Below are 24,384 nucleotides of genomic sequence, written 5' to 3'. Positions count from 1 at the left end.
TTCTTTATGGCTGAGTAACACTCTATTGTGTAGATATACAACATTTTCTTTATCCATTCATCTTTTGAAGGGCACCGAGCTTAGCTATTCTGAATTGAGTTTCTATAAACATTAATGTGGCTGTGATACTCTATGCTGATTTTAAGTCCTTTGGGCATATACGGAAAAGTGGGATAGCTGGGTCAAATGGTGGTTCTATTCCAAGTTTTCTGAGGAATCTCCACATTGCTTTCCAGAGTGGTTGCACCAATTTGCAGTTCCACCAGTAATGTATGAGTGTACCTTCTTCTCTATTCTTCACCAACATTTATTGTTACTTGTATTTTTTTTAAATTATTACTGGTTTTTTTTTTCAATCAGGACTCAAATTAGGTGGATTCACTGCAGCTGATGGATATGTGGGGATGGAACCCAGGGCCTTGTACATGCTAGGCAAGTGCTTCACCACTCAGCCACACCCCAAGTCCTGTTATTTATATTCTTTTTTAAGTTGTTGATGGACTTTGATTCTATTCACTTATTTATATTCGGTCTGAGAATTGAACCCAGTGCCTAACACATGTGAGGCAAGCATTCTACCACTGAGCCACAACCCCAGTCCTTACTTGTATTCTTGATAATTGCCATTCTAACTGAGTGGGATGGAATCTCAGTGTAGTTTTAATTTGCATTTCTCTAACTGCTTGAGATAGTAAACATTTTTTAATATATTTGCTGATCATTTATATTTCTTCTGCAACCTTATTCAGCTCCTTTGCCCATTTATTGATTGGGTTATCTGTTTTAATTTTATTTTTATTATTACTGTTATTTTACTAACACTAAGGAATTTTTATTTCCATTTAGGCAGAACTATATGCTTATAGGACTTCTTTTTAAGGTTGGGAACTTTTATTTGTTGTTTTCACAAGAGCACTCCAGCTCCAAGAACCACATGACACACAGTGTTACCTCAATAAATATTTTGAGAATGAATATTCACTTATCATAATTCACGAATGAGGTGGGGTTTTTGCTTTAAGTACTTTTATCTCTGTAGACCCCAACTTATCCGTGGAAAATTATTCATTATCTCAAAGTTTTCCATATCTAAAAAAAAAAAAAAAATGCCTAAAGAGCTATGCTACAAAAATAAGAAGAGGTTGGGCATGGTGTCACACACCTATAATCCCAGCAGCCCAGAGACTGGAGGATCTTGAGTTCAAGTGAGGCGCTAAGCAACTCAGTGAGACCCTGTCTCTAATAAAATACAAAACAGGGCTAGGGATATGGCTCAGTGGTCAAGCGCCCCTGAGTTCAATCCCTGCTACCCAGAAACAAACGAACAAAAAATTAAAAATAAGAAGAAACCTGGATACAGTAGTGCATGCCTGTAATCCCAGTGATTCCAGAGGATGATGAAGGAGGGTTGCAAGTTCGAGGCCAGCCTGGGCAATTTGAGCAAGACCCTGTTTCAAAGTTAAATTAAAAAGTCTAGGAGGTTGTGGTTCAGTGATAGAATGGCTCTGCACTCAATCTCTAGTAAAACCAAAAATAAAAAATAAAAATGAAAAATATATGTATACTCATGATGTGGAGATATATATACACCATGTAAAAATTTGTTACCATTTTAAAAGAATCAACCTTGCTCAAGAGAACAGGAGGGACAGGGCAAAGGATAATAGTGTTTAAGTCCAGAGCCCTGGGATCTAGTCTGGTGACTGGCATTTCCCAAATATATGACCTTAGATTTGTTATTTGCCACCCAAGATCTAAATTTCTGTACCTGTAAATGAAAGTAATCAATTTATTTCTAATGTCTTTTAAAGCTTCAAATTTTACAAATTCCATAATCTCATAAATTTGAATACGTTCAATAGTCTTACAAGTACAAATATAAAGTAAAGGCTTTAAACAACAACTCATGATTCATATTTTTCAAAGACAAATCAGAAACCTATACTTAAAAAAAAGTATTATCACTAGATAATGGCCTTAAGAAAAAAGCCTTACACCTCTAATTACTATTCTCCATTACTGACTTATCAAAATCCCATTCAGGCTCTTGAATAGTAATTACTACATAATACTTCTCAAATACTACCCATGAGCGTTTATTTAAAACACCATGCCATTTATAACTCAATACCAATCTCATTACTTTCATTTATCACATCAATTGCAGAAAAAATACATTCACTATAATGTATGAAATTAAATAGCTGACATGTTCTGATAGATTAAGCTTGCAGCTTTTATACATGGGTTATTTTTTTAATTTTTTTTTTAACTTGGAGATGGACACAATACCTTTCTTTCTTAAAATATTTATTTAGGTTGTGGCTGAAAACAATACCTTTTTTATTTTATTTATTTGCACGTGGTGCTGAGGATTGATCCCAGAGCCTTGCACATGTTAGGCAAGCACTCTACCGTTGAGCCACAACCCCAGCCCACAGTACCTTTATTATTTTCATGTGGCGCCAAGGATTGAATCCAGTGCCTCATGCATGCTAGACAAGCACTCTACCACTGAGCTACAACCCAGCTCCATAGATTCTATTTTTAAAAGGAAAATATAATTCTTTATCCAGAGTTATCAATACAACTTCAAATCAAATACTTAACATGAACTACAGGTTAAATGATTTTGCAATGCTTTTGGATGCTATATATTAATTTCAACAAAAATATGGATCAAAGCATTGCATAGGTGCCAGCTTGGTTTATGCTCTCCATTCCCTAATCTTCTCTCTTATCTCCTCAAGGATTAAGTAATGGTTTGGTTCATGACCCCACAGAGGAGCCCCAGAGCTGTTTACACACTTCAGCTATACCCACAAACTGTTAATTGTGAACCCTGGCTCATCTTTAACACCCCAACACCTGGTTTGTGCTCAATAAAAACATGAATGTGAACTAGGCCAATCCCAGCAACTCAGGAGGTTGAGGCAAGAAGATCACAAGTTCAAGGTCAGCCTCAGCAACTTAATAAGAACCTGTCTCAAAAAATAAAAGAACTGGGGACATAGCTCAGTAGTAGAGGACCCCTGGATTCAAATCCCAGTACCAAAAAAAAAAAAAAACCTGTGACTGTGGAGAGGTGCCAACCTAATTTTCACCTAAAGGAACCAGCTACTTTATTTAAATCAACAAGCCAGACAAGAAATGATGGTGGAAGCAGATTTTCTTTGGAGGAAAATGTGGCAAAATATGTTTTGTTTTGTTGGTAAAAGATGTGAACCCAGGGCATTTACTACTGAGCTACATTCCCAGTCATTTTTACTTTCCAAATCTGAATCAGGGATCCCTTAGTTGCTGAATCTCAAACCTGCAATCTTCCACCTCAGCCTTCAGAGTTGCTAGAATTACAGATGTGCACCACTGTGCCTGGCCAAAATAAGGATTTTAAAAATTCTAATATATGATTCCTGTAACCCAACAATAGCATTTCTAGGAATTTTCTAAGCAAATACTTCAGAGTTGGGCATGGTGGCATGCACCTGTAATCCCAACTACTCAGGAAGCGAAGGTTAGAGGATCACAAGTTCTAGGCCAACCTCTGCAATTTAGTGAAACTCTTTCAAAATAAAAAATAAAAAGGACTCAATGTGCAAGGCCCTGGCTTTAAAGCCCAGTTCAGAAAAGAAACTGAAATACTTTAAAACTATACACTGCCAGGCATGGTGGTCCACACCTGTAATCCCAGAGACTGGGGAGGCTGAGACAAGAGGAACGAAAGTTCAAATCCAGCCTCAACAACTCAGCAAGGCCCTCAGCAAGTTTGTGGCTATAGAGATGTGGCTCAGTAGTAAAGTGCCCCCGGGTTCAGTCCCCAGTACTCACAAAAGAAAGAAACTATGATGAATACTACTTCTAATATTAAGTAACATTAGAAGTAATACTTCTAATTAGTATTTGTAGTAAGTAATACTACTTCTAATATTAAGGGAGCTGGGGTTGTGGCTCAGTGGTAAAGTGCTTGCCTAGTACATGTGAGGCCCTGGGTTCAATCTTTGGCACAACTTAATTTTTTTTAATATTTACTTTTTTAGTTATAGATGGACACAATATCTTTATTTTATTTTTATGTGGTGCTGAGGATCGAATCCAGTGCCTCACACATGGTAGGCAAGCACCCTGCCTCTGGGCCACAACCCCAGCCCAACTATTAATAAATAAATTAAATAAAAGTATTAAAAAAACTTAGAAAATCATCAATATGAATTTATTAAATAAATCTACATATATTCACATCATTAAGTTCTATACAGTCTTTAATTTTATACAGTTTTTTGTCTTTTGGTGTTTTGTTGTTTTTTTTTTTTTTGATGCTGGGGACTGAACCTAGGGCCTTGTGCACACAAGGCAAGCACTCTACCAAGGGAGCTATATATATCCCCAGCCCCTTATACAGTCTTTTTTTTTTTAAAGAAAATGTTTCTCAGGGACACCTATATATATTAATAACATTTCCATATTAATAATTTGCTATAATTTAGCAAATATTTTTTCAAATTGCAGAACCCTTTAAAAAAAATCTCTACTTCTGCTTAAAAATGTTTAAGTATGTATTAATTTCATAACTTAAGAACATTGTCTTTAAAATATTTTTTCCAGGGCTGGGGATATAGCTCAGTGGTGGAGTACTTGTCCCTATGGGTGAGGCACGGGGTTCACTCCTCAGCATCACATAAAAATAAATAAAGATATTGTGTCCATCTACAACTAAAACAATATTTTATGTGGATCTTTTTCCACTTTTTTTATTGGTGCATTAGTTGTACATAATGATGGGATTTATTCTTACATATTCATACATGTACAAACATAATTTGGCCAATATCATTCCCCAGCATTTCCCCCCTCCCTCCCACCTCATCTTTAAAATCTTAAACATAAATATTTTACTGCTGTTTTTTAAAAAAAAAAAACTGCCAAATTTTTCTAAAATAAAAGCTAACTGCAGTACATAGCTGCTACATCAGCTGCATTCATGTCTCCTAGGAGCCAGTAAGTAATGCAGAATCTCAGGCTCCACCCCAGACCTACTCAGATTCTCCATTCTGGCAAAAACCCCAAATGATCTGAATTCACATCACAGTCTGAGAATCACTAGTTTTACAAGATATCACTTGATATTGTCTGAACACCTGTTCAAGATCCACATTAAATAGTAGAAGCTGAACAAGTTGGAAAGGTTACTTAATCTATAAAAATCTCATAAGACACACTGAAATTCCTTATATATTAACAGATGTGAAATTGTAAACTGAGCTACAATATAAGGAATTAATAATGGTTGTCAGTCTTAAGTAGCAAATGCTAAGAGGTCAACTACTTGCTCAAGTCAATAAATCACTCTCAAAGATGATGCTGTCCATGCAATTTTCTCAGAGCCATTTAGGAAAAGATACAAGGGCTGGCTAGAGGAAGAGACATTCAACTGTAGACACTGGATATGTCTGGAAAGGGTAGTTGTTTGAGAATGAGAGGAAATGGGGACTTTTACATTTTGTTCTGTATATTTTATGAATCATAAATAGCTTTTGTTTTTCTCAAAGAGTGCTACAGCTAAGTACTGCTGTTCGAAATAAATCTGAACAAAGAGAAGTCAAGAATCAGGGTCCAATCCCACTCAATGAAGCACCAATGAACTGGCCTCATTTTAAGCATTCTTCCATGGCAAATCTAAGCCAGAGGGAAGGCAGCAAGCAGTCAGCAGTGGCTGTGAGAAGGTACTCAGGCAGCGAAGTATGCTAAGCACGACTCACTGCCCATTCCAAAAGTTGCAAAGAGAAAACTAGAATCACTATTGATTTCTGACAGCTATATCATGGTAGTGGCACCATATCTCCCCAGTGGATATGCACTGCCAATGTCATCATTAGCACCCTTTCTCCCTCCTTTTGGAAGCTTCTGCAGGAAGGAACATTGTGGGGACAGAGTTGAGGCTGGCTTCCAGTGCTCCTGGTTGACTACTCCCACCTATTTCCTTCCAGCACAAAATGTGCTAATCATGAAAACATTTCACAATGACTTGCTTGTTATAATCTCCTTCTCCTAACAAACCTAATATAGATCAAAATTAGCAACTTCATTGGAAAATGTAAAGTGGAATTTGGATTCAGTTTTCAAATTAATACTTAGTTCATTATTCCGTTAATGCACTAAATTAATCATTAGGAAAATAACTTTGCACAGTATGTTACTGTATATTTGAACATAACATGAATTAGACTGAGGAAATAACTGATCATGATTTATCAGTCCTCTGTAAGTATACTGCTAGCAAACAATATATAAAAAATAGATTTTCCTATAACCAGAGTCACCAAAAACCAAAGTCACAAGTGAACAAAGCAGATTATCTTCTCTCCTGACCTAACCCTACTCTGAAAATAAAAAATAAAAAGGGCTGGGGATGTAGGCTCAATGGTAAAACACTCCTGAGTTCAATTTGTAGTACCCCCCCCAAAAAAAAAAAAAAGTCACTAATCTCATGAACTGACTCATGTTTCCCACACAGTAAGAAAATTATAAATTTTATATCCTTTGGGGAGTTCTTAATAGACATAAAAATAATACACTCATGTTTTATGATGACTGTTATACTACCTTTATAAGATAAAGTAAATGCTACTTTAATTCAACCCTCAAAAACATATTCCTGACTGATTCTTCCAATAAGACAGAAAATGAAAGACTATGTTAAGACAATGCCTTAGTCCTGAAGAGCTCTAGTGGGAGAAGAGATAGATGTATTGATAAACTGAAATGAAAAAGTGGTAAATATCACCATAGATAACATTAATTAACTATAATGGGAAAATTATATATATAAGCTTCTATGTTCACCATGAAAAATAATCAGCACACATAATTTGAAGAAAACACTAATCCTTAACTTAAAAGTAGGCATCAGCGGGGGCTAGGGATGTACTCAGTGGTACAGTGCTTGCCTAGCATGGGTTCAATCCCCAGCACCACACATATAATACATAAATACATACATACATACATTTGGTAGCCGTTATTTCATCAAATGGTACTAGCTTAAACATTATCTTGACATATCATTAAAGAGAATGTCCACTTTGCTTTAATGAATGGGGGTGGAGGGGGTGAGGGGAGTAAGGACTGCTGTTCTGTATCTGCAGAGGATACCTTCTAAATACAATCTCTTAATGGGACTACCCTCTGAGAAATGCATCTTGAGGAGATCACCACTGTATAAATATCAGAGTATACTTACATAGACCTAGGTGGCATGGTGAAGGTCAATCACTCATTGTGGCTCTTGATACAATGAATACAAGAGACACAATAAATACAAGATGCAGGGCAAACAGGACATACTGTTTTATAGTTAGTTATCTTTTAAGTAGATTAAAGGAGTACAATCTAAAATAAAAAGCACAGTAAACACATAAACTAGTAACATACTCATTAACATATGGTATCATGTGCTATACTTTTCGTACAAATGACATACAGTAGGTATGTTTACACCAGAATCCCCACAAACATGGGAGTAATGCATTGCCCTATTATGTCATAAGGAGAGAGGAAATTTTTGGCTTCATTAGTATCTTCTGGGACCAGCAAGGTATGTGTGGTCTGTGGTTGACTGAATAGTTGTTATGTAGCACATAACTATGGTGGCTTTTGTGATTGAGGCTTTGTTGAATATGTGAGAAGGAAATCTATGGAAGAATTTACTAGCCTTGGAAGTGGGTAATCCTGAATTTAGGCTCCACTATTAACTCTCTCTGAACCTAAATATCTTCATCTATAAAACAAGGATGACATCCATAAAGGGCTACTGCAATAAATTAACTTGATGTGATTAAAATAAATTCTCAACCCCATATCTTTTCCTTTCAGTTAATTCCACGGGACACACAATTAATTTAACAAATACTTAAAAAGTACCTTCTATTGAATAACCCCCTTAACTGGATACTCCAGGAGATAAGTCAGTTATACTGCTGCCCTCAGGAGTTTATAAGCTTCAGCGGTTAAGATAAACACAGAAGAAATATGTTTCCACGCGTAAACTCTTTAAAAGATGCCATCTCACTTTGGACATGCTTCTCTGGTAGTCACTTATCACATGTATCACTTATAATGCAATTCCTGGAATGTAAGAACTTACACCTAATACCCGGCTTGGGACTTAGTGAGCATGCAAACATAGGAAGAAAAAAATGTAAAAAGAGGAAAGGAGGAAGTGAGCAAGAAGACAGATGAAATATTTATTTATAAATTCAACTAAGTGCCAGGCATGATGGCACATGCCTAAAATCCCAGCAGCTTGGGAGGATGAGGCAGGAGGATCTCAAGTTTCAGGTCAGCTTCAGCAATCCAGCAAGGCCCTAAGCAACTTATCAAGACCCTGCCTCAAAATAAAAAATGGCTGGGGCTGGGGATGTGGCTCAAGCGGTAGCGCGCTCGCCTAGCATGCGTGCGGCCCGGGTTCGATCCTCAGCAGCACCACATAACAACAAAGATGTTGTGTCCGCCGAGAACTAAGAAAAAAATAAATAAATGTTAAAATTCTCTCTCTCTCTCTCTCTCTCTCTGTCCCCCTCTCTCACTCTCTCTTTAAAAAAAAAATAAATAAATAAATTTTAAAAAAAATGGTTGGATAAAGCACCCCTGGGTTCAATCCCTAGCACCAAAACAAAACAAAATTTAACTAAGTACCTCTTACACGAATTATACCTAAGATTCTTTTGGGGACAGGGCACAGGTAGGGTTAGCAGTAGATGAAGAAGGAGATGGTTGTTTTATTCCCTGCAGTACTGGGAATTGAACCCAGGGGTGCTCTACCACTGAGATATACTCCAAGCCCTTTTTATCTTTTTTTTTTTTTTTTTTTTTAAAGAGAAAGTGAGAGAAGGAAGAGAGAGAGAGAGAGAGAGAGAGAGAGAGAGAGAAAATTTTTAATATTTATTTTTTAGTTCTTGTCGGACACAACATCTTTGTTGGTATGTGGTGCTGAGGATCGAACCCGGGCCGCACGCATGCCAGGCGAGCGCGCTACCACTTGAGCCACATCCCCAGCCCCCCTTTTTATCTTGAGACAAGGCCTCACTAAATTGCCCAGGCTGCCTTTTAATTTTTTTATTAATATATTGTAGTTATACATAATAATGGGATTCACTTTGACATAGTCATACATAAATAAAATAGAATTTGCTCCATTTCTGACTCCAGTCCCTTCCTCCCTCCACCTATTTCCCCTTCCTCTACTTCACTGATCTTCCTTTCATTACAGTTTTTTTTAAAATTGGTGCTTTACAGATACGCATAAAGGTGGAATTATCTGTGATATGGTCTCATACGTACAATATGTCAATTTAATTCCCCATTTCTTCCCACCCCTGTAAATCTCCTTCCTCAACTCCACTCATTTTCCCTATTCTTTTTTTTTTTTTAGTTTGGTTTGGGGTACAAGGGATTGAACCAGTGGTGCTTAATCAATGAGCCACATCCCCAGCCCTTTTCATTTTTTAATTTGAAATAGGGTCTCAAAAACTTGCTGAGGCTGGCCTCAAACTTGCAATTCTCCTTAGTTGCTGGGATTATAGAAGTGTGTCACCAAGCTTGCCTTAAATTTTCAACCTTGCTGGGTGCAGTGGTGCATGCCTGTAATCCCAGCAGCTCAAGGAAGCTGAGGCGGGAAGCAAGTTCAAAGCCAGCCTCAGCAACAGAGAAGTGCTAAGCAACTCAGTGAGACCATATGTCTAAATAAAATTTCAAAAAAGGGCTGGGGATGTGGCTCAGTGGTTGAGTGCCCCTGAGCTCAATCCCTGGTAACCCCCCCCAAATTTTTTTCAATCCTGCTGTATCCTTCCTCTTCCTGTCTAGGCCTCCAAGACCACTGGGATTACAAGTATGTGCCACCATGCGTAATAAAAATAATCTTTTGAGGATACATTTTTAAACTCAAACAAGACATCCATAGTGGTTTATGTCTGTAATCATAGTGACTTGGGAGGCTGAGGCAGGAGAATTATATGTTCAAAGCCAGGCTGTGCAATTTAGCAAGGGCCGCGAAACAAGTTAACAATAACAAGACCTGTTGTCCGGCTGGGGCTCAGTGACAGAGCACTTGCCTCGCATATGTGAGGTACTGGGTTCAATCCTTAGCACCACATAAAAATAAATAAACAAAATAAAAATATTGTGTCCATGTATAACTAAAAAGAATTTTTAAAGGGCTGGGGATGTGGCTCAAGCGGTAGCGCTCTCACCTGGTGTGCGTGCGGCCCGGGTTCGATCCTCAGCACCACATACAAACAAAGATGTTGTGTCCGCCGAGAACTAAAAAATAAATATTAAAAAAATTCTCTCTCTCTCTCTCTCTCTCTCTCTCTCTCTCTCCTCTCTCACTCTCTCTTTAAAAAAAAAAAAAAAAAAAAAAAAAAAGAATTTTTTAAAAAAAGACCCTGTCTCAAAATAAAAAATTAAAAAGGGTTGAGGAATTCGGTGGTAAAGCATCCCTGGGTTCAATCCCTAGTACCAAAATAAAAACTAACAGACAATAAAAGGGGTCTCCCACACAGGCCTTGAACTCCTGGGCTCCAGTCATTCTCCTGTCTCAGCTTCCCAGAGTTCTGGGCCTACGTGCCATTATAGCCAGCTAAAAACACTTTCTTAAACATATGCTTTGCCAGGCACAGTAGCATAGGTATGTAATCCCAGGGACTCAGAACACTGAGCAGGAGGATCTCAAGTTCAAGGCCAGCCTCAGCAATTTAGTGAGGCCTTAAGTAACTCAGCAAGACCCTGTCTCCAAATAAAAAATAGAAAGGAACAGAGATGTAGCTCAGTGATAAAGGTGCCCCTGGGTTCAAATCCCAGTACCAAAAATAAAATAAACACATGCTTTAAAGGGAAGAATTTTAGATAGGCGTGGTGGTGCACAACTTTAATTCCAGTGATTCTGGAGGCTGAAGAAGGAGAATTACAAGTTTGAGGTCAGCCTCAGGAATTTAGCAAGTCCCTAAGCAATATAACAAGACCCTGTCTCAAAATTTAAAAAGGGCTGGGGTTCAATCCTCCATATTAAAAAACAGAAAGAAAGAAAGAAAGAAAGAAAGAGAGAGAGAGAGAGAGAGAGAAAGAAAGAAAGGAAGAAAGAAAGGATTTTTTTAATAAATTACATCCAATTAAAAAATAATCAATACCTTATTATTTTAATGATGCCAGCTAATTTCAAATAAAACAGGACTGAGGGTATATCTCACTGGTAGAATGTCTGCCTAGTATGGTAAGACCCTGAGTTTAATCCCCAGCATCATAAAAATAAATAAATAAAACAGTACAGATCCAAAATACTACCAGCTCAGTTTCAAGGGTGGGAAGATGACCGGAAGAAGCCTTTTATCCTCCAGTACATCAGCATGATAATAATGGCTCTTACATGTTTAAAAAGTTGTAATAAGAACAAAGAGTATGGTATTAAGTTATGTGCCCAGCAAAACCTAATATTTACAATCTCTCCCTTTACAGAAAAAGTTTGTCAATCTCTACTTCACAATGGCATTTTACATCTCTCACTAAACCTTGATACTTTTAAATTTACATTGAAGGCAATGTGTACAATTTTTCTTTCCATTCTCTGCTCCCTGCCCAACGTGTCTCTTTATTTACTATTTTTCTTCACATAGAAATATTTACACAAATATTTATTACAACATCCTGGGGATGGGGAAAAAAAAAACTAAAACAGAAAAACTTATTAGAGGCTATGTCTTTTGTTTAATTACAAACATTCTATCATAATCATTTTGCTCAACTAATCTACAATGGGTTAGTAAATTAGTAAACTGAGTTTATACTGACCAGAAGCCAGGATTTACACCAACTTCAACTGCATGTATCCAACAGAGGGAAGGGGAGGAAACTAACAATTTCCAGTGCTAAATCAACCAAGTACAAAACAGGTATGAAATCATGACTTAAGACTAAATTCAATGAATATGGGGTCATCTGTGGCTGTGACAGTAATTCTTACTACTTGTATATTACCACATGAAGTCAAGGAGGTGTAACGACCCTACTAAAGACTTTCAACAATAAAAATAAAGTAGAAAAAGAGAACATGCTTAAAACATCAAGGGTAAAGACATGGTACAATCTAGCAATGCTAGAGACAAGTATTCAGAAATACTCTAGAGAGCAATATTAACCTACAGGTCTAACACATCAGAAAACACTGAATTTTCATTTCAGCACAACTAGTAATATGTGATACAGGACACAGTATCGAAGCCATCTTCCAAGACAAGCAGAGTATAAGAATAAATATCCCTTTCCTAGACTAAAATGGAAAAGCTAAAAGCATACTGTCCTTTAAACTACCTATACCTAAAAGCATTTTAACTCAAAAACTTTTGAGTCCTCTTTATTCCATCCAAACAATTAAACAACCTGCAGGAGAACTCAATTAAATACACTTCAAAGAGATGAAGCAATAAGACATAGGGAAGACTTTATTTGGACCATCATTTATCCTTTACCAAAACACAAAAGTTTGATTAAAAGTTCATTATTTCTAAGGAGAAGTCACAAATTGGCATAATTTTGATACACTTCACCAACTGGGCCTATATGAGAAACTGATTAGAAAAGCAAATAATTTTTCTGTCAGAGGAATCTTTTAGTCCTTAATAATAGTAAATCCCCAAAACACAAGTTTACAAACTTCAAATTTTAAACACACTATTTTTTAAAAGATGTCAACATATTTAAAGTTTCCTTTTTTATTATAATTTCTAATAATAAAATTAGCACTACACCACCGATATAATCAACAAATATTTGTGTCATTAATTACAATATGAATTTGTCTGTCCATTTACGGTGCTGCAGATGGAACCCAGAGCCTCTTGCAATACCAATTATTTAACCATGAGAAAAATCACACCTCTGCCTGGCATGTGTGAGGCACTGGGTTAGATTCTCAGCACCACATATAAATAAATAAAATAAAGGTCTATCAACAACTTAAAAAAAAAAAGTGGCTCTGAAATCACTGGTATACACTATAGGAGTGTTAATTCTCACACAGGACTTGTTAAGCATTATATAGCACATTTACATTTGCCAAGTACTTCATAATCATTTTATTAGCTGTTTTTAATCCAAACAACCTATGAAAAACTTTCAGAAGAGGAACCTAGGTCCGGAGAGGAACCAAAGAAAACCAATTTTACCCTGGAGGAAATAACAGCATTCTCTTGCATGCTAGATCCTCCTATCCACTTTTAATCTGAAGTATAAGTTTTGCCAAAATGTTATTAATGAATAATATCAAGATATATTTAATTCTAACAGAACATTAGACTGCTCATACACTTTTTAAGTATAAGGGACTGTTACTTAATATGTTTAATTATATAGACACAGCTATTAGGAAGTAAAATTCTCCCTCATGACATACTTAAATGACTAAATATAACGTCTTTAATTTTTTTTTTTTGCCTTGCTTAAAAAAAAGTAATCAAAAAGACTCATGGAACAAACTCAAGTCAGGTCCTGCAATAATAAGGAGGTAGGCCCTTACAAGAAAATGTAGAGCCAAGCTAAAAGTGGTGAGGGAGTAAGTTATGAAAAAGTCAAAATCTGCTGCTTGGCATATTCGGTCATTCCACCTTCCAGAAGATAATGGTTCTAACCAGAACTTGTGGTTTAATCAGTGCATTATCTCAAAACCGGCAATGGATCACATCCCAATGCTTCGAAGGGTCAAAAAACTTGAGCTAGTGCTAGATGTGGAGGAAAGTTCCTTCCTTGCCCCCATTTAAACCTCCCTCGTTCTTTTATCCTGGTATTACATCCTAAAGAGAAAAAAACCTTACGCTCACCCAGAATACAGTTAGCCTGTGGAGTTGTCCTGCCCCCAGGTCCCTCAGTGAGAGCCCATAAACCCAGTTCCCTAGTCAGATGTCGACTCCTCATCCAGGCAGGAGAACCAGCCGGTAAATCAAACGCTCCCTTAACCCCCTCACGACGGTCTCCCAGGGCCAATTCCGTGACCCACATCCCCACACCCCGCACCGAGCCCCAAACCCCACTGCACTTCCGCCCCGGTGGCTTCCCAGTCAACCCTCACCCCAGCCCCCACCCCATCTTTGTCTCGCTCCCCGAACACCTCAACGTCCCCAACTCCCAACGGCAGCCCTTCCCCCCAACCGACCCACCGTCCGGCCTCCTCCCCTGCCCCGGCTCCCGACTCCCAGCCCCCCTCGGCCGGCGGGTCACCCCAGCTCCTGGCCTCCAGACCCTCCCCCAGCTTCCTCCGCCGATCCCAGCGCTGGCCGAGGCCCTCCGCCCACGCCCACCCTGCTCCCGCGGGTCCTCGGCAGGCCCTTCACCTTGTCCATGAGCTTCCAGCACTTCTCCACCATCTTCTTGTCCACAGTCCCCGGCGGGTGGGGGCTGAGGTGGTGGTGGTGGTGGTGCGGCTGGAAGGCGTCCTTCATGAGCCCGATCAGGCCGCCCGAGCCCGAGCCTCCGGAGCCGCCACCGCCCCCGGCGCCAGAGCTCTTTTTCACGTTACCGGCCATGGCCGGGGAGAGTCGGGGGCCCAGCCGGACGGCCGGCTCCGCTCGGCAGCGAGCGAGGGAAAGGAGGGCGTGAAGGAGGGGCCTCTCGCGGCCGCAGCAGTCGCCGGCTCTCGGAACGGTGGGAGGAGCGGCCCCGGGGAGGGGAGTGGGCGGTGCCGGCAGTGGAGGGTGCAGGGCGCGCCCCTTTAGCGAGCACGAGCCCGGCGGGCGGAGCGCGGGGGCGCGCGCCAGGGACTGACGGCTGATCCGAGAGCTGGGGAAAGCAGGCGGCAGCGTCCGAACCCGGGAGAGACCCCCCACCTCCCGCCCCACCCACTCGCCAGCGCCCACGTGCCCACAGCTCCGGGAAAGCAGCCGCCAAGTTTCCGCGCCCGCCTCCCTCGCCCCTATCCCCGAGGGTTGGAAGGGGGCGGGGCCAGCAAAACCTCAGCGCTTGCGCCCTCTGCTGGAGACGCGCGAAAAGGAAGCGGGTGGGATCCAATGTGAAGCCTGCGCACTAGGCGGAAGCCGAGACCTCCATGTTCTTTGTGGGCTGGCTGGAGGTTGGTGCTTTAGGAGAGGGTCATTGACAAGTAGCAATTCATAGTGGAAAGAATCTTTACAAGTCCTTTCCTCACGCCTGACAAATGTGGAAATTGAACTTATAGTTATTTGCTTCATACTGTGGGAAATGGAAGAAAAAAGAAACATGTCTCCATTCTCTGGCATTTTAGATTCTTCATTAGACGCGACTGAGTACAGAAAAAAAGAACGTTGAAGATTGTTCCAACCTGATTAGGCCCCAGAAAGGCTCAAAAGCTGGGAGCCCTCAGGCCACGAGCACTTCTTCCATGCTTTTGACCTCTTAACACAAAGCACTTCCCTTTCTGCTTCTGGGGAGTTGCCGTTTTCTGGGAATTGAATATGTACTTAAGAATCTTCTGCTCAGTTCATTGCACCCCTTGCTCGTCTGCACCATTAGCACGAGACACCGCCCACAAATCGTGAGACCTCTGCAAGTGGTGGCCAGAGCGGCTCTCACTCGGTCTAGGGAATAGAAATGTAGTTCCCAATCATTCCCACTTCTCTAATCTAAAAATTCCGTTGGAAGAACAAAAATAGGAACTTCCTTTCCAAAGAAGGAAGTGCCCTGCCCTAATTTGTTAATTCTGAGCTTCAGCTTTGTGAGTTTGCAGGCCCAGGTGTGTAAATAAGTATTTAGGTCTGCTTTGTATCTTCCTCCTAGCTCTTCCACAAAGCCCTTGGCTGATTTGGAAATTAAGTTCATCAAGTACTTCTTCAAGAGAGCAAAATATCTTTGAACTAAAGGATCATTCAGCCAGTCATCCTGAGTTTGCAAGTCAATTGCTTTTCTCTAAGACTGATTTAGAAGCCTACATTATCATTTCCTACCAATAGAATGTCTTTTATCAGTTCCTACCTTTTATCAGTTCTCAAAAAAAAAAAAAAAAAAAAAGAATCTAGGCAAACTCCTAAATGTCAAAACTTTCCACCCCTAGAGCCACTACCTTCACTGCAGGCCCTCCTTTTCTTTCCCCTGGGATACTGAAATTTTTCTCACTGGTTTCCTTGCTGCCTTAATTCCATCTTGCCACCATATGCTTCCTATAGTATAGTTAAGACAGCATCACACCCCCACAAAAACAAAAACTAAACACTCTCCATTGCCTCTGGAATAAAACTAACAGCCATGTTCTAACCCAAAAACCAAACTCCTTTGCAAAGCTGAAAATGTAACTTAATGATAGAGTACTTGCCTACCAGGGTGAGGCCCTATATTTGGTCCCCAGTACTGAAAAAAAAATTTTTTTAAGTAAGTAAACCACAGTGTTTGGCACTGAGCACAGTGGCAATGCTTCTGGGGAGGCTGAGGCAGGAGGATAAGTTCAAGGCCAGCCTCAAAAATTAGCAAGACCTTGTCTCAAAAATAAAAAATAAAAAGAGCTACGAATATAGCTCAGTGTGAGAGTGCCCTGGTTCAATCCCCAGAATGACAAAATAAATAAATAAACAAACTACCTTGCAGTTTTGTACTACTTCTTGATACAACTATCCTATGCTGGGTGACTCATCAAGTCACAAAATACCACAATTCTTTCTTTTTTCATCACCATTACTCAGAGCTTTTCCTCTGCCTGAAGTGTGCTTCTAAAATTCAATTCATTCTTCAAAACTCAGCTCAAATATTGTCCTCCTGCTAGAAATAATCCTTCACTCTTATAAATTTCCCTAGTCATTTATTCCTTCTTTAAAAAACTTTATTTATTTTAATTTTTTTTAGTTGTAGTTGGACACAATACCTTTATTTTATTTATTTTTATGTGGTGCTGAGGATCGAACCCAGCACCTTGCACATGCTAGGTGAACGTTCTACCACTGAGCCATAACCCCAGCCCCATAGTCATTTATTTCTTATACCACATGTTAATTTATGCTATACTATCTTGTCAACTTTGGGTCTTTCACAGTACCTAACACAGGGTACATTTATCAGGGTATTTTTCATAGTTAAATCCTTGATTTAAAGGAATACAGGTAAACTGTTAACCCATGGAGCTGTGAATGTGCATGTCTAGGTATACAGTACACCTCTCTGGCTTGGTTTAAGGTATCCAATTTGTATTCTCTTCAGTAAGGTCTGCATAACAGAAAATTAAATAATGTGCATTTGGTATCTGCTTTAGCAGGCCCTATTTCTTTTAATATACAAATGGCCTATCTTTCACATTTGAATAAAGGAGAAAGGATGAGCCTTCTTTCCACAGATGTGTGGGATTTTATTCAAAGAAGATACTTCTGCTGAAATAATCTTTCCTATTTTTGCTTCTAAATTTAACAAAAATAATATTTTGTTTTTTAGTTGTAGATGGACACAATATATATATTTTTTTATGTGGTGCTGAGGATCAAACCAAGGGCTTCGCACGTGCTAGGTGAGCGATCTATCTCTGAGCCACAACCCCAGCCCTAAATTAAATTAAAAAAAAATTGTAGGTGGACAAAATGCCTTTATTTTATTTATTTGTATGTGGTGCTGAGGATCGAACCCAGTGCCTCATGCATGTTAGGCAAGCACTCTGCCACTGAGCTACAGCCCCAGCCCTCTAAATTAAACTTAATGCAAAAAGACAAATCGACCTTTATCTCACAATTTTTATTTGACTTTTTTCTTTTGTTGGTGCAATATAGTTGGGTTTTTTTTACTGTATTTTGCTTGTTTTTGAAAATGTACTAGAGATAGGGTTGGATTGCTGATCATAAGGTCATTTACATTCTGGGTTTTGCTAGAGCTGTTTCATCTTGTATCACATCACGTGACATGTGGCATTTTTCTTTCCACTTCACCTTCATCCCAAACCACATCCTCATTCTGCACCTGAAAGTTATTTGAGTAAATATATTTGTAAAGTAAATGCTCTTCTGAGGCACATATGTTGCTTATATTCTGTAATTTTTACCCTCAATATGTCGTTCTATGCATCAGCATAAACAAAGACATAATCATTCTGTGGAATAAGTCCCCAGACAGGCTCCTAGGAAGAAACACTGAGAACACCCACTATATTCCAGGACAGAGGGAGGGGATTCTGGAGGGAGAGTAAATGAAGAAATGCTGCAAATTCAAAATAAAAGTATTCTCCAAATTTGGGAATGTGTACAAAGTTAATTGGCCTTGAGTTACAGGAGCTATAAGCACTGGAAAGACACACCTGGCTCTTCCCTTTGTTCTATAAAATGTCCAGAAGGTCAGAGAAGTACCCTGCAGCCCAAAGGGTCAAATAAATATGCATTGGCCTCTGCCTGCATCTGCCTGCTTCTCAGAGACAAGACTTCATTTCCAGATCTCATGTTCATTTCTGAAGATCTACTTCTGACAATAGGCAATTGACCAAAAAGGTTTAGGGGAACAGGGATAGAGAGAAGTACCTATAAAAAGAGTCTGCAGTTCCCTTAATCCACAAGGAGAAAAGCTCTGAAATTCCTACTATATGGCCCAGAGATCCAAGTGACTAACTAAAAATACCTATAAAAAGAGTCTGCAGTTCCCTTAATCCACAAGGAGAAAAGCTCTGAAATTCCTACTATATGGCCCAGAGATCCAAGTGACTAACAGATGACATGGCTCCAGACACCCCCGGGGCTGGGGGGAGGGTGGGGGCCACCTACCAAGAGCAAGCCACCCTTCATACTCTCTGCCCCAAATTTATCTTTCCAACCACTTGTGACTCTGGCAGGATTCTAGGAAGCATCCCCAAAAGGGAGTCACCAGACGCTGTCCTATAAATATAAAGCGAAAATGGAGGAGATGCAGGAGGCCAAGTGTGTCCACTAGAGGGAGCGCCAACCAACTCTCTGTGGCAGGGAACCTCTAGAGGTAGTTTCTCAACAGCTGTCTGCAGATCATCTATATATAGGAATAGGGGAAATGCCGACATAGATTAAGTACTGTGAGAGAAAATGGTCTTGTAAATGCCCAGCAAAAATCCAGGACTTTCAGGAGTTTCAAAATCAAAGATTTAAAGAGTCTGAGAAAATTTAAGTAGCTTGCCCAAGTTTATACATCCATTGAGGGGACTAGGACTCATGTCTCCTGTCTCTAACCACTGCCTTTTCCTTGACATTTGCATCCCTCTGGGCCAATATCCTGAAGTCCATGGATCCACCTCTCCTCCGTTCTCACTTCTCTAAAGTGGAAAACTCTCCTAACTACCTGCTTCTGCATTATTTCCCTCAGACACTGTAAAATGCCTTTCTGAAGGGGAATATTCAGTTGTAAGTTTAATGTCCTCTTGCCTGTGGGATCTTGAGATGAAAACTGCCAGGATGGCCATGTCATTCTTCTTCTATATCAGCACAACACTATGTACATCTATAATTCCTTACTCTCCAAATTGCAGGCAGCACCCACCTGGAAGTACATCTTAGCTAATCAGCTCCAAAGCCCTTTCACTTCAAAATATATTTAAGATTTTGGGAGAAGGGGAGAAGTGACCTTCAAGGATCTTTGTATTTTTAGCTTTGTGAGCTGACAGCCCATTACACCTTCCTTTGAATTCCGTGTTTTCCAGTTGCCTGGACAACATGTAGCCTCCAGAAACCCAACCTTCTGGTTCTCTGTCCTGCCCCTGAAGGAAGTTTGCCAGCCTGGATTGGTTTCCAGGACACAGGCTCCTCCTCAGGCTCTATCTGGGCCTCTCTCTGCCCTTCCCTGTGAGTGGGTCACTCCACAAGGAGACCCCACAAAGGCAAGAAAACATCCTATAGGTAGGAAAAGGTGGGGTGAGGATGGAGGGAAAAGGGAGCAAACTGGTACAGAGATTTATTTTCCCTAACAGAGGGTTGGGAGGAATGACTTCTCTATATAGAGCAGCCCTTCCTGCAGACTCCAGCCCTGCCTAAGGTTCCCAGGAAACCAAGAAGTAAAGCTTCCAACAAGTGTGAGACAGACTTGAAAACTAGAATTCTAAATCACTCAAGTCTCCTGGTTAAGTCTAGGGGTTAGGAAAGCATTCCTATGTCTAGAACTATAAAATCCCCCCTCCCTCAGGACAGCCAGGACATGCCACCTAAGACCAAAGAAAAAGGTAGGAAATCTGGGACACAGAAGAAGAAAAAGAACTTGAGTGTTGGTAAGTCAGAGTGGGTACAGGTGGGACCCCTGCTTCTACATGTCCTATCAGGGAGGCACCCTTCTTTGGGTGGTCCTCTGATCTCATGAAGGAAAGTCCAGGGGTGGGGTAAGGTGGGGGTGGGACTGAGATTATGATAAACTAAGGCTCTGCCAACTTGCCAGGGCAGATGTGGAGGCCGAGGCCAAGCACAGACTAATGGTGCTGGAGAAGGAGCTGCTCCTGGACCACTTGGGTGAGAAGGGTGAAGATTCTGGGGACAGCATAAGTGGCATTTCTGGGTCCTTGGGGGATCGAAGGGATAAGCACAGGGCTAAGCCAAATTCTAACCGACCCCTAATGGAAAAGGACTATGGGGGGGGGGGCGGGGCGCGGCGGTAGGCAGTGAGGGTTGATGAGGGATGCTTCTTCCCAAATTCCCTGACTGGGATCAAACCCAGGGCCTCATACATGCTAGGCAAGGGCTCTACCACTGAGCTATGCCAACATACCAGGGAAGCTATTGTCCACGGCCAGAATAGAGAAGGAGTTTTTCCTTTGTGGTAATGAAGAGCCTGTGAGATTCTAGAGGAACAAACAGAGCAAAGGGCTGGACGCCCTGCCACCAGCTCTTCAGGGGTGGGAAGAGCTTATCCAGCCCATGGGGACTGGTTGTGTCACAGGGTCACACTAAAGGCAGCTCTGCTGCTGTTCACAGCTCTGCGGAGGGATGAGTCCCGTAGAGCCAAGGCTTCCGAAGAGCTGCTGAAGCAGAAGTTGCAAGGGTTAGAGGCAGAGCTCAAAGAGGCCCGAAGTGAAGAGAAGGCTATATATGCAGGTATGTGACAGGGTGAGCAGGTGAGCAGAAGACAGGGCCCTAAAAGAGGACAACCAAAGGGCCCCAAGGAAGCAAAGAATCCAAGGAAGATCCCTGGCATCCCAGGCATGCACCTTCCAGAATCCCTAATGCCATGTGTTGCTTTGTGGGGGTACAAAATGCAGTCATAGCCATTATCTCATTTATCCAATGAGAATAAGTGGAAAGAAAAGCTAGGTTCCTCATCCCAAACTGCATGGGAGAAGGCAGTTTGGTTTTCTGTTTTTTCTTCTTCTCCTTTTCTTTCTTTTTAAAAATCTGAACCATATCCTTAGTTCTTTCAATTTTTGAGGCAGGGTCACACTAAGTTGCCCATGCTGGTCTCTAACTTGTGATCCTCCTCCTGCCTCAGCCTCCTGAGTAGCTAGAATTACAAGCTTGTACTTCAGCATCAGGCAGGGGTCCGGTTTTCTAACCCTTCCCCAGATTTTCAGGGGTTTCCACCTTCTCAGCATCATCACAAGAAAAATTAAGAAGGTCCTTATGCTCCGGCCTCTCTGGACTAAGTAAAGTCTTCTCCATCTACAACTTTCCTTTCTCCATGTCTCCATGCCTACACGACTTCCTGGCTACCCACTACCCCTGCTTCAGAGATGAGCCGCCAGCACCAGGCCCTGAAGGAGAAGTTGGAAACCCGCAGCAATCAGCTGGAAGAGGAAGTAAGGAGTCTTCGGGAGCAGCTAGGTAGGTTCCATCCAGGTCTTTTTCTCCAAAGGTCATTGACTAGGTCCAGATGGTCTTAGAGGGTCCTTCCTTAGAAAGCTGCAGTCTGTTGGTTGAATTTGAATTTAGATACCTTTCTCTGGACTGTTCTCTGAGCAGAGGATTCAGGTCGACAAGAAATTCTAAGATGTAAGTAAAGAAGCCCCAGTGATGGCACATGGCTATAATCCCAGCTTCTCCAGAGGCTGAGGCAGGAGGATCACAAATACAAGGCCTCAGCAACTTAGTGAAACCCTGTCTCAAAATAAAAATAAAAAGTACTAGGGATGGAGCTCAGTGAGAAAGGGCCTCTGGGCTCAATCACTAGTACTAAACAAACAAACAATAAAAAAAAGATGTAAGTAAAGAAAAGGTAGGTTTCAGGCTCAGGATGTAGTTCAGTGGTAAAACACTTGTCTAGCATGTGTGAGGCATTGAGTTCAATCAAAAGAGGGAGGGAGGGAGAAGGAAGGAGGAAGGGAGGAAAGAAAGGAAGGAAGAGAGAGAGAGAGGAATAAAGAAACACCAACAGAGAGAAGGTCTCATACCTGACTTCCCCCTTTGCTTAGTGTCTCCAAATTCAATGTTTATTCTTCTCCACTGCCTTGTCTCTACATCTCTACTGAGCAAAACATATTCCCTAAATTAAGCTAACTTTTGTAATGAAACTAAGGAAGGGCTGAAGATGTGGCTCAAGTGGTAGCACACTCGCCTGGCATGCGTGCGGCCCGGGTTCGATCCTCAGCACCACATACAAACAAAGATATTATGTCCACCGAAAACTAAAAAATAAATATTAAAAATTTTTAAAAAAAGAAACTAAGGAAAATATTAGTCATTTACTTCTGTATCTTCAAGGCCTAGCACCTGATAGGCCCTAAAAAACCACTTACTAAATAAATGAATAAGCTTTCCAAATAAGCAAAAAAAAAAAAAAAAAAACAGGAAGCCTTTGCTTTCCTTTCCTCTTGCTTACAGGACAAAGTTGAAATATCTCAGCATAGCACATGAGTTCTTTCACAATTTTAGCCTCAAAGTTTTCTTTCGTTTCTTTTTTTCCTGTGTGTGTGGGTGTGGGTGTGTTGCTGGGGATGGAATCTAGGGCTCATGCATGCCAGGCAAGCACTCTACCCCTTAGCTACATCCCCACCCTCAATGTTGTTTGCTTGTTTGTTTATTTGTTTAGTTGTAGGTGGACACAATATCTTTACTTATTTGGTACTGAGAATCAAATCCAGTGCCTTACATGTGCTAGGCAAGCGCTCTACCACTGAGCTACAACTCAGCCCTCAAAGTTGTTGAGGTTTTTTTTATAATCTTAAAATATTTTCATTTTCAGTTTAGCTATAGATATCCAAGAGCTATTTATCTGTCATGTAGTCCCTAGGTTCCTTCCCCAATATTTGCCTTATTTCAATTTCAAATTCAACCAACATTTATAGAACACCTCTTGTATACCAGGCACTTTGCCTTCCATTTCACATTTAAGGGTCACAACATACATGAGGTTTGAAAGATTAAAAAATTGAGATTCAGAAAGAGACATATTTGACAATATACAAAGAGTAAGTAATGATCAGACTTTGGACCCATCTCCTATATCAAGCCCTCTGCACTCTATCATACCTCGATGGATCTTCAGCTCTTTACTGGGGCTTTAGAAAATTTGATGAACCTGGGGGAGTCTGGAATAATCCCACTCAAGGCTACCTCTTTAGTATCTTTGGAGACTGTTCAGGGATAGAGTGCCACCATTCTGTTCTCTCATCCTTCCCTTCTGTTCCCCAGAAATGTGCCAGAAGGAGGCTAAGGCTGAAAGGGAAGAGGCTGAGCAAGCCCTCAGAGAGCGGGACCAGACCCTGACTCAGCTTAGGGCCCAGGTGGTGGACATGGAGGCCAAGTACCAGGAAATCTTACATGTAAGCACTTCCCTCCAGAGCCCAGCTGCTCTAGTACCCCAGCACTCCTCCATCCTCACAGCCCACAGCTAGTGTGATGACTAATAACCCAAGGGAAAGGAGAAGTGTCCCCAAGGAACACTGCTCTATCCTCAAGTTGGACAGAGTGCATTCAGCTGTGCCTACCAGTGCAGAGTAAGAAATCCTTGCAAGCAAGGAAAGCTTACAAACCAACCTGGGGCAACCCTTATCTCCATCCTCTCTTCTTGGGAGCTGAAAGCCTGGTGTCTGCAGGGCAGCCTGGACCAGCTCTTGGCCAAACTGAGAGCTGTTAAGCCTCACTGGGATGGGGCCGTGCTGAGACTCCATGCCAAGCACAAGGAGCAGCTGCGCCAATTTGGCCTCAACCCTCTGGATCTTTGAGGCTGCCAGCCTCTACTCTCTGAGGCCCAGTAATAAAGTGTTTTAATGTTGAACCCAGCAGAGCTGTGGGCTGTGGTCTTTGGCAAAGAGGAGTGATCCCCATCCTCTGGGAACATCTCTACATCCTGAAGACTAAGAGGTGGGCTGGGGTTGTGGCTCAGCGGCAAAGCATTCACCTAGCATGTACGAGGCCCTGGGTTGAATCCTCTGCACTACAAAAAATAAATAAATAAACAAAATAAAGGTATTGTATACAACTAAAAAATAAATATTAAAAAAAAAGACTAAGAGGTAGGAGAGAAATTTGACAA

At 40.9% G+C, this 24,384-nt stretch overlaps 2 protein-coding genes across 7 annotated transcripts in view; one reads left to right on the top strand and one right to left on the bottom strand.

The window, feature by feature from the left end:
- Positions 1–14,841, bottom strand: part of Cbl (Cbl proto-oncogene) — a 100,145-nt gene extending 85,304 nt beyond the window's left edge. Inside the window, exon 1 of one of the 3 annotated variants that reach the window (XM_078047155.1) lies at positions 14,373–14,841. In XM_078047155.1, coding sequence (XP_077903281.1) covers positions 14,373–14,564 — 192 coding nt within the window. In that variant the 5' untranslated portion in view covers positions 14,565–14,841. The remainder of the gene's footprint in view (positions 1–14,372) is intronic. The other 2 variants (XM_078047154.1, XM_005328365.5) reach the window with 2 other exon arrangements.
- A 4,862-nt stretch (positions 14,842–19,703) lies between these two features.
- On the top strand, positions 19,704–24,130 carry Drc12 (dynein regulatory complex subunit 12 homolog). 4 transcript variants are annotated; one of them, XM_078047151.1, is made up of 7 exons: positions 19,704–19,829; positions 20,118–20,194; positions 20,364–20,429; positions 20,892–21,011; positions 21,642–21,734; positions 23,541–23,671; positions 23,945–24,130. In XM_078047151.1, exons 2-7 carry the CDS (start codon positions 20,125–20,127, stop codon positions 24,071–24,073), a joined length of 609 nt encoding a protein of 202 aa, XP_077903277.1. In that variant the 5' UTR covers positions 19,704–19,829; positions 20,118–20,124; the 3' UTR covers positions 24,074–24,130. The 4 variants fall into 4 exon arrangements, with proteins under 4 accessions (XP_077903277.1, XP_005328421.3, XP_077903278.1 ...); XM_005328364.4 differs by having other exon boundaries at positions 19,705–19,829; positions 20,113–20,194; XM_078047152.1 differs by having other exon boundaries at positions 19,705–19,829; positions 20,113–20,194; positions 20,359–20,429.
- Positions 24,131–24,384: the final 254 nt, after the last annotated feature.

This window comes from Ictidomys tridecemlineatus, chromosome 4 (assembly GCF_052094955.1).
Source record: "Ictidomys tridecemlineatus isolate mIctTri1 chromosome 4, mIctTri1.hap1, whole genome shotgun sequence".
NCBI lineage: Eukaryota > Metazoa > Chordata > Mammalia > Rodentia > Sciuridae > Ictidomys > Ictidomys tridecemlineatus.
This window is presented reverse-complemented; position numbering and strand designations above follow the sequence as displayed.